This window comes from Panthera onca, chromosome A1 (genome assembly GCF_046562875.1).
Source record: "Panthera onca isolate mPanOnc1 chromosome A1, mPanOnc1 haplotype 2, whole genome shotgun sequence".
NCBI lineage: Eukaryota > Metazoa > Chordata > Mammalia > Carnivora > Felidae > Panthera > Panthera onca.
This window is the reverse complement of record NC_138339.1, coordinates 68473544-68484238: the sequence shown is the minus strand read 5'-3', so window position 1 is coordinate 68484238 and position 10695 is coordinate 68473544. Positions and strand designations below refer to the sequence as shown.

The 10695-nt window shown below is 41.4% G+C and overlaps 1 protein-coding gene across 1 annotated transcript in view; it reads left to right on the top strand.

The window, feature by feature from the left end:
• Nucleotides 1–796: 796 nt before the first annotated feature.
• Nucleotides 797–10695, top strand: part of CAMK4 (calcium/calmodulin dependent protein kinase IV) — a 224946-nt gene continuing 215047 nt past the window's right edge. Inside the window, exons 1-2 of the mRNA XM_078447513.2 lie at nucleotides 797–1092; nucleotides 1912–2143. Coding sequence (XP_078303639.1) covers nucleotides 822–1092; nucleotides 1912–2143 — 503 coding nt within the window. The 5' untranslated portion in view covers nucleotides 797–821. The remainder of the gene's footprint in view (nucleotides 1093–1911; nucleotides 2144–10695) is intronic.

The window sequence follows — 10695 nt, the reverse complement described above, 5'->3', positions numbered from 1 at the left end:
GAGAGAGACAGAGCATGAACGGGGGAGGGGCAGAGAGAGAGGGAGAGACACAGAATCGGAAGCAGGCTCCAGGCTCTGAGCCATCAGCCCAGAGCCCGACACGGGGCTCGAACTCACGGACCCCAAGATCGTGACCTGAGCTGAGGTCGGACGCTCAACCGACTGAGCCACCCAGGCGCCCCCGAACTTGATTTTATAACATGAAGATTATGGAGTTCATTCTCTGAAAAATAATGTCACATGAGCATTTTCAGTCTGAAAATGACACTGAATTTGTATGAATGTACATATACTTACTATTTTTAGTCCATTTGTAAATTGAGCATATGTTCATCTTCATAAAATTACCTGTGAGGAATAGTTTTTATATTTATTTTTTCATTTCCAATCAACTAAGGATCATATTCCTATCACTATTTGGTAATTTTTTTTTGTAGTTCACTAATATAGCATGAAAGGTTTTAAGAACCAGAAATAAATCAATAAATTATAGAATATGGACTGTGTTTACCGTGTTATCAGGGATGGGAACACATGAGAAGAGTTTAGTGCGTGTTGGAGGAAAGTAAAAAATAATAATAATAATACTGAAAGTAACACCTGTGAAGGAAAGGTTAAAGAAAGGGCCTCATAGTTATTTAGTCAGAAATAGGTGTGATGTAATAACTTTATATATATAAAGATTTATTACAGAATATGACTGACTGTTGTTTATCTTTGCTGAAATCTGGAAAGAAAAATTTCAAGGGTAGAAATATAAATGATATACATTTAACCAGTATTTGGAAGACTAGCCTGAAGGCTGGCAGACAGCCAGTGGAATGCCTGTGATGGGGCACATCTCTTGGGAGGAGGAAAGTGCTTTAAATGTAGCAATCTTCTCTGTCATGAAAGGGAACAGGTCTTGCCTTAAGGCTTGCAGAGGGCCCTTCCAGACCTGTAATTCTCTGGATCATTTCTGTTCTAGCTTCAGGGTTGGGAGTGAACTAGACAAGGCAAACACCTGCCCTTTCAGGAGCTCCAGCAGTGCTAAAGGAGGCAGTGCCAGCGGCAGCACCCTAGCATCTTATCCAACTGAAGACTCACTCAAAGGTGAGTCAGGTCACTGTGGACCCAGGTGCTTCCTTATCCTCCAGCTTTCCCTGGGGCCGGGCACAGGAGCTTTGGGAGATCGGCGACCACAGGGCACCCTCCCCAGCCGCCAGTATAAGCTTTGACAGAGGGACGCACAAGGGATGGCTGGTTAGCTGGTGCTAGGTGGGAGGGACTCGCCACCTGGACGCGCTCAGGGAGGGATGAGTGGCGCCAACAACAGTCAGGTCGCTTTCTCACCCTTCTGCTAGGTGGTCCAGACCCCTGTGCTCCCAGAGAGCGCTGGGCGCCCGCCACTCCTGGAGCGAGCGTCCCACTGCGAGCGGTCCTTTCCAGGCTCCCGGCTCCCGCGGGAGGGCGCGTGGGATGATGCTCTGGTCCTCGTGCTTTCCCCAAGCTCCCGCATCCGGAGCCGCCCTTGCCGGCACCGCCGCAGCCACAGCCTGGGAGGGAGAAAGGAAAAAAGGGAGGGGGCTGGAAGGGCTCGGCGGAGGGAGGAGGGGACGTGGGGAGGGAGGGAGAGAAGGGGGAGGGAATCTCTCTCCTTTGCAGTGCCTCCGCCTCTCCTCTCCGGCTGACAGCGACCGGGTTCTCCCTCCACACCCTCTCCGGGTTCCTCGCCCCCTTCTCCACCCACCCTCCTTCCCTCCCTCCCTCCTGAGCGTGCAGGAGGAAAGCCGCAGCCTGCGCGCGGCCCAGGGCGCCGGGGGAGGCGGCGGCAGCGGCGGCGGTGGGTGGGTGGGTGGGTGGGTGGGTGGGTGTGTGTGTGTGTGTGTGTGTGTGTGTGAAGGACGCCACCTCTTGCTCCTGCGTTCGCAGGCGGCGGCGGGGCTTCTCGCTCCGGCAGCGGCGGCGACAGTGGTGGCGGCTTCCGGAGTCCCGCCGCGAAGATGCTCAAAGTCACGGTGCCCTCGTGCTCCTCCTCGTCCTGCTCTTCGGTCACCGCTAGTGTGGCCCCAGGAGCCGGGAGCCTCGTCCCGGATTACTGGATCGAAGGTTCCAACAGGGATGCGTTGAGCGATTTCTTCGAGGTGGAGTCGGAGCTGGGACGGTAAGGCGGGGGGCGCCCTGGACGTGGTGGAGCCGCGCGTCCTGTGCGCGAGCTCGGGCTTCTTCTGGGGAAGCCCGCGGCGCGCTCCGGGGACTGTCCCTTTCTTTCGGAGGGGCAGCTCCCGAAGACGCGGGATCCAGCCTCCCTGCCCTTTGATTTCTCCCCGCATAGTGTCTAGGAGAGAGCTAAGCACGTTCCAGTTGGAGTCAGGTCTCTCTCGGAGCGCCCAGGCCGGTGCAGCTGCAAGCAGCAGCCTCTCTCCCGCCCTCTCTCCCTCCTCCTCGCCGGCTGCCACTTGCCTTGGGTGACAGCTCCCACCACACGTGGGCCCTCCTTTCCCGATTGGTGTCTTCGCTCACGATTATAGCTTGCCAGAGGGTCTTGTTTGTCGAGTTATTTTTTGGGGGTAGGGGCGGAGGGTGCGCCTCCAAACCGTGACAGAATTATTAAATTAGATTCTTCCTCCTTCTTCTCATCCAACTCTCCAAAGCAAGTGGCACTAGAAATTAAACTTAAATACTGGCTTCCCTGCAGAGTCTGCTCAGGAGTGAAGGGGGGAATGAATCATTTCAGAGAGTTGAAGGCAGAATAATGAACTAGTGTGGCTTTAAAGAAAAAGCAGCACATGAGGTCCAGGCAGTGGTAATTAGAAGAGTTCTGCTGCTCTTCTTTCAAGCTGGAGTGATTTATTTAAATTATGTATGCAGAAAGCCATCTCTCTGGGGTTGCAGAAATGTCCCTCATCCCTCCTCTGAAGATCCAAACAGGTAGAAAGCGGTTGGCCGATGTGAAGATGCCATATGTTCTCATGTTTTTATCCACTGGAAATTGTTTGTTTGTTTGTTTGTTTGTTTGTCTTCCCCTTCTCTTCTTCCTTTTTCCTTCTTGCCTTTCTGTTATCCATAGGTAAGAATTCTTCTCAACACTCATTTTAGATCCAGGCCTTTTAAGATAGGGAATCTGAAAATGTAATTTCAAGTGTTGACAAGTTGAAGCTTCTGTATTTAATACTTCTCTGCAATTTCATTTTCTACTCTCTTTCTGTTGGAAAGAGTTTAGATAAGAGCCCCCCCCCCCCCCAATTTTTTTAATGCAATTGGAGACCACAGTGCAGGATTATGGATGTTGGTACTTGGTGGGAATGTGTAAGGATTACCTACCCTGCCCCCCCCTCCATTTGCCACTACTATTAATGGCTCGTGGAATACAGAAGGTGTGCAAGAAAGGCAAAACTTCAGAATGAAAATTTAATTGTCATTGTTTAAAAATGTTCTAAAATACTTGGGCATTGAGCAGTATGCATATAAATAGCCTACTTTGATCAAAATTTTCATTGTTCATCTGAAGATGTGCTGTTGTGTGCATTCATTAGTAGGTTGGAAGTGAAGTGTCTCCTTTCAGTTTTGAATCTTACAATTGTGTGGTGAGCTGCAGTGGAGCAGTGTAAATTTCTGATTTAAGAGATAATCTACTTACAATTGTTTACCTGGTGTTTTAGAAACTGCCACCTAGTAGAGGAAGTGCCTCCTGGTGCTAAAGGGACTGCCCCACCACCAAATCTAACTGCTTTCTGAGTAAATTTACCCCAGAGGCCTCTAATTGATTCGGACTTATCATTAGCACATGATGTCTTTATGAATAGGGTTTGCTATCAGGAAACTCAAGAAATTTCCTTAATTTGAGGAATGGAAAAGTGGTTAGAAAAAAGAAATAAACTGCCAATTGTACCTGTCTATGGGATGGTAGACTTCACAGGGAAAACCTAAGGAACTTGAAGTTTATTTAAAAAAAAAAAAAAAAAAAAAAAGCTTTGTGCTATAATTGCAGTAAAATTTGCAACACAAATATAAATCATTTATATATTGCTAAGATTCTCACTCTGCAAAGTTGTTTGATTACCTTGAAAATCACAGAATTAAAATATTTTGAGAGATCTAAAAATTCTTTCTCTTGCTGCTTTTCGGTAGTCATGTGTATTGGGTAAGTTCTCTGTAGCTGGCAGTATGGGCAAGGTGCATGCTTATTCCATTTGGCTGAGACTTTGAGAAATGTCACTTAATGATCAAAGTTATTTTTTTCAACAAGATAAGCCTAAACCTTAAAGCAACTAATGTTACAGATACAATTACTAAGAATCTATATAGCCAGAGAATGCAAAAAATTAAAATTGTAGATATTGACTGACAAAAGTCCTCTTTCTTCCTCCACTCATGATAAAGTTGAGACTCAGTTGGTTTTAAGCCTTTACTCTCTTAACTCCCAGTCTTGAGCCAAATCTGCCTGAACTCGGTGATTCTAAGGCCAAAATAGTTAATTCATTAGTAACACAGTTGTCATTATGATGTTAGGGGAATAATGACCTTGGTGTTGTGGGGCGCCATTGTGGTTAGTTCCAGGGTGTAGACAGTCCCCACTAGATTAAGTTCATTTGTAAGTAGTCATTCCTCTGTTACAATTATCTGTTGCAAGCTGGTGAGTCCTGAATTAAGATTGGACATGTGACTATTAGGGAAACACACCCTGAGGATATATTTGGAAATTTTAGGGAGCTCAATAAAAGCTAGTTGAAGCCTCTGGATAGTGCTGGCAGCACTGTTTCACAGGTAGCCCAAGGCCATGTGATAGCTATTTTATTTTATTTTATTTTATTTTATTTTATTTTATTTTATTATTTTATTCTCTCTCTAATATATACAGATATATATGGATAAGGGTGAGGAGTAGGGGTAAGAAGGATTATTTAAGAGTATCAGGCAAACTAATTTAATTTTTCTAAAATCACAGTTGAAAATACTGCTTTGTTTATAGAGTTTGTTAAAAAGTTTACAAAAACCTTGATGACCCAACACATTCAGTTCTGCTTATAAATATAAGTTGGCCATGATCCTTTTTAGGGCTCCCTATCCTAGAGAGCAGTTGGTGCTTTGCCCAGTGATTTGAGAAATTGGCATTTTAAAAGCTTTTCTATGGGAGAAAAGAGCCTGCCTCTCTCCAGATTCTGTCCAGTGGTTTGGCGCATGGAGGGACAGGATTTGGCCTGGGCTGCCCTGTGGTGGGGATTTGGCCTTGTGCATCCAAACCCATGTCCTGTTTTTAGTTATTTCCCACCTTGTGTTTCTCTCTGTAACAGGAGACTGAAAGAATGTTTGTAGCAAAACTAGATGTATCCCCATACACAAAAGTTTAGGGAAACCAAATGAAACATAATTAGTACAAAAGAAGAGTGTGTTAAATTATTTGGGGATACATTTTTTAAAATTTTCCATTCTACTTAACTATAGTTTCTTTAGACTAGTGAATTTCATTTCCCGCCCCCTCCTCCCCCCACCAAAACTGCTGTTCAGTTTAAGAGAGTACATTTATATGGCAACCGAGTTAAAGCAGAGTTTTATAGGATCCTTTGCAATATATATTATTGCTTAGGAACCAAACAGATTTAGGTAGTGAGATATAGGTATGTATAGAATAGAAAGTATGTGTGTATAGAAAGGAAACAAGTTTCATAAAACAATGTATATTCTTATTACCAACAATGTAGTCTAATATTTCCTATTCTATGCTGTTTGATTTTATTCTATTTCATTAAAAAATATTGGCTGAATCCACATGATTTCACATCTCACTAATGGATTGTGACTCAGTGTGAAAATGCTGTTTTAGGCCATAAATCTGTGTATGCCAGTTTAAAACATGAGGAAGACTCCTTTTGAAAAATGCCCTGCAGACCAACTAGTAACACTGTGTGGTCTCCATTTCCACATCTCTATAGAGAAAAGTCCTGTCTTTGTCTGCAGGTCCTCATTGGGTTTTCCCTTCCAAATATTTTGGAAAAACTCTAATGTCTCCCCAAGATATGCTGGGTGCACTATACTTTGAAATAACTGTGGGTGGGGGGTGGGGAGTGGGGGCAGGATGCTAGGCCAGGAGCACCGTCACTGTATAGGGGAGGAATTCAAAGGCCTAAACACTTGTGTATTCTACTTGGTAACACTTAACCCTGGCCCTGGGTAATAGCCAGCAGATACTTCCTGTAAGGAAACATGGAAAGTATGCATTTTCTAACAAAAGCATTCTAACCAGTGCTCCTGGCTGGTGAGGAACCAGATTCTCTCTTTCCCTTTCCCTCTCTTTGTTCGAGGCCCTTCCTGAGCCATTTTTAGCCAGTACCTCTCATACCCTTGGTTTTCCCCCACAGTGTCCTTTAGGAGCCCACAGCAGATCCAGAATATACTGCTGGTTATGGATCTCTTGCCACCCACACTGTGCTTAATATCTTAAGCTCTTTTGGGGATCTGACTAGAAATTAAAAATATAGCTGTTCAGTCCCTCTGTTGTTCTCTGTGCTTCCAATTCTTTTCTCATGCAGTTGACTCAGGAGCATGGTGAGAGGCGAGATTGCAAGTGGGAGAGTAGAAAGCTGGGCTGCACATGCTTGAACACTGACTATAAGCTCCCAGAAGGTAGTCTGTGGATTTGGCTGCCTCACTGTCATGTGCTCAGTGCCCAGCACAGTGCTCATTACTCAGCAGGTGCTCAACAAATGATTTTAGAGGGAGTGAGTGAATGATAATGAATTGGGCCAGGCACAGGGTACATGACCCTAGGGAAAGGGAAATCTGGTAGCTTGTTTATCTTGTCCCTAAAATTTGTGCAACCATAATCTCGCTGTGTGCTGGTTTTCTTTCTTCACAGTGGGAGTCCTGATAACTGTCACCTCTGTAGCTTGTAGGTGTTGAAAATAATGCTGCTTTTCTGTTGGCAGAGAGCTTTGTGGCTCTGAAATGAAAGGGATTCAGTTTCACCTTCACTATCATTTTACCACAGGCATCTCAGAATTAGGAGTTAAATCAACTTGAATGTAAAGGCATAAAATGCCTCCAAGGTATTCTAACCACTAAAGTTAATACATAGTAAATGCTAAATTTGGAAATATACTCATTGTAAAGATCCTCAAAATTAAACGACGACTATGATAGGGTCATTACTTTAAGAATACACTAGTTTTCCATGTTTAAATACTGTTACAGAGTAAAAATAACTCCTAATTTGAAAAAAAAAATAAGTCACAGGTGCTATTTACTGCTAAACTGTTCTAGGGAACTTTACTTGAGAAAAAAAGAGAGACAGAAAGAGAAACAAAACACTAACCACAAAATAGCTTCAAAGAACTTTCTTGTAAACACTTTACACTCAGAATAAATGTCTGTATTATGTATTTGCAGTAATACATTTGAGAATAAAGTGCCAAATGATAGTTATTTCAATTGCTAGTTGTTTTATGTTAATGTTTTTTATTTGTTTTGGTTTGGTTTTTTGTCTAGCTTAAAAAGTAGTTCTTTAAAAAAAAAAAGTAGGTCTGCTTAGACTCCCTTTTGGGAAAGCTAACATAGCTAATATATCCAATAAAAAATTGCATTTTTTAAATTTCAAGGTCAGATTTATTCTGCAAAATATATTTGAGTCCCTGAACCATATAAATCAGGCCAAAGAGTAACTTTAAGTGAAATCATGAAATCAATAGCTAGCTAGAATCAAGGTTTTACTCAAATTAGTGTAGTCTTTTTTTTTTTTCTCTTGGGTAATGGTCATCTGAAAATCTCATAATTCCTGTGGCTTAATGAGGAAGTTAGATCTACATATTGAGAGTATACTGTTAGCACATAAAGGATGTGGACTCTCCAATAAAGTCCATCTTTAAATTCTGAGTGCTAATTGGGGGCAGTGGTGTATGGATGATATAAAACTGAAAGGTTTGGGTGGGAGATTTTCCTCAGTAATCTTACCAATGGCAAAGAGCATATAAGGTAAGGAGCAGTGCTGAACACAGGGTGATTTATAACAATTGACAAAGGATAGTACATGTAGAACTTTCTCTTTTCTCTTAGAGCAGGATTTCTTGACCTTGGCACCATAGACTGTTGGGGCCAGATAATTCTTTCTGTGGGGGCTCTCTTTGCACTGTAGGATGTTTAATAGTATCCCTAGTCTCTACCTACTAGATGACAAAAGCAACCCTCCCTCGTAACCCCCAAGATATGACAAGTAAATATATCTCTAGATATATTAAGAACCACTGTTTCAGAAGCTTGAAGCTAGTCTCTTACGTGAGTTTCTTTAGTTATGTAGAAGGTTAACAAGGAGGCTGGTGGATTGAAATCTTTTGACTTTATTGCGTATCTGCTACAACCAAATGTTTCTCCCATTTCTATGTAATACCATTAAGATTTTTGTCATATGTGCTTATCACCTGTGCTATAATTTGCTTAATATTTTTTGTCTAAAAATTAACCTAAATTTACTAATTGAGAGTACTTATTTTCATTAAATTGAAATTAAATTTCATTAAGTTGTATTCATGCCATAAATAGAAGCAAATTATAAAAATAAATTGCAATAAAAACAAAGCAGTTTTATTAAACTGGGGCTACAACTGCTTTTTTGCAAAAGGCTCCAAGCCTTAGGATTGTTCTCTCTTTATTAAAAAGGGAGATTATCAAAGATTAGCAGTGGTAAAACCACAGTAGTACAAATTGAGGATTTCTTTGTGATGCAATCAGAAAAATGGAAAAAACAGTTGAAAAGAGAATGAGGTTCTCATTTTTTTATTCTTTGCTATTCAATTCGATGCCTTTGTGCCACTTCAAGACCTCTCTGTTACAGCTCTCACCTTTTGCATAACTATGAACTAGGCAATGTATGTTGGTAGTGTGTGTGGCAGGGCAAGGGGGCTGGTTTATGAATGAATACGATGAGCAGAACACTATATATTAGCTTCCAGATGTGTAGTTTACAACAATAAATTTAATCTGAGATAAATAAGTAAAACTAATATGAGATAGGGATCAGACAATGTCCGCAGTCTAAAGATGGAGTGATTAATTCCTACTGGGAGGGTTGTGGTGTCTTCATGCAAGGGGGTGAACCTTGAAATTCAGCAGGATTTTAACAGGTAGAGCTTTGGTGAAGGGCATACCAGGTAAAAATACATTCTAAGGAAAGGCAAAAACTGGCAGAAAAATGCAGGATACACATTTTATTTTGCAAACTTTATAAAACATGACTATTGTCATGAAAGATAAAGTTGGGAAGGTAAGTTGATGTCAGGCCAAAGAGAGCCTGTAAAAAAAAACATGATTGTGTCTTTATCAATTGAAAACCAAAATTGCAGATAAAGAGAAAGTAAACATTATGAGAACAAAAGGTGGCCATATAAGTAGCTGTATCTTGGGTTATGTTGTGGGACTAGAACTTGCTATTAACGCGTGGTAAGAGGGAAGGAGGGATGGAGAGAAGGAGGGAGGGAAGGAAGGGAGAAAGACACCCACAACCTGGGATGAGATAAGAAAGGGGAAGTGTAGGATGGAAGTAATTGAGATCAATTACCTAGACCTAATAAAGAGCCCCATAAAGGGACAGACAGTTAATATTTCAGGCTTGGTGGACCATACGGTCTCTGTGGCAATTCAACTCTGTGATGGCTGAGTGAAAACAGCCATAGACAACACAGAAACAGGTGCACATGGTGATGTTCCAATAAAACCCTATTTATGACCATGAAATTTGAATTTCATATAATTTTCACAGCACAAAATGTTATTCTTCTGATTTCTAAAATCCATTAAAACATGTAAAAACTATTTTTACGTTGCAGACTGTACAGAAACAAGTGACTGCCATATTAGGCTCTTGGCCTGTGATTTGCTGAACTCTGACATAGAACAGTTAACTTACAATCCTACTCCTCTCAGTAACCAGAAAATTTCAGGTTAAAATGATATGAAGACTTCATTTATTCAAGAAACTACCTTGAATCTCCCTTTCACTTTGAAAATGTCAACTTGATCTTAGTTTTTTAAGTGGGCACAAGTATTAAATGCAGACTCCTCCTTTTTTTACATCTGTTGAAACTGGAACAGTTAACAGTTTTTACCCATGTGGCAAGTTGGCTAGTTCCATTCATCATTTATGCCTTTGAAAATCAGTGTTCACATCCAGAGATTATTTCTTGGAGGATAATTTATTTCGTATTTCATAATGAAATAGATTTCATGTTGCTCTTTCTTCTATTGTATTTGAAGTGACAGTGCATTACAAAATAATATGCTGGGACACCTGGGTGACTCTGTCGGTTAAGTGGCAACTCTTGATTTTGGCTCATGTCATGATCTCACGGATTGTGGGATCAAGCCCTGTATTGGGCTCTGTGCTGACAGCACAGAGCCTGCTTGAGATTCTCTCTCTCCCTCTCTCTCTCTGCCCCTCTCATGCTCTCTCTCAAAATAAGTAAAAAACAAAAAAATAAAAAACGTAAAAAAATAATATGCTAAATAAACTGTTGATAAAAGATTTGCCCCTCACTAGTAAAGTGTAATTAATGAATTTCTCTGTTGACTAATATATTATCTGTGTATTGAATAATCCTCTATGTGCCATGCATAAATCTCAGGTAGACTAATTAATGTCCTTTAAATTGAGACTCTGTTTAAATAAACCATCTTTTGAAAAAATAGAATTTTTCTTTTTTTTCTTTTGAGTAGACTTAAGAGCTAAAC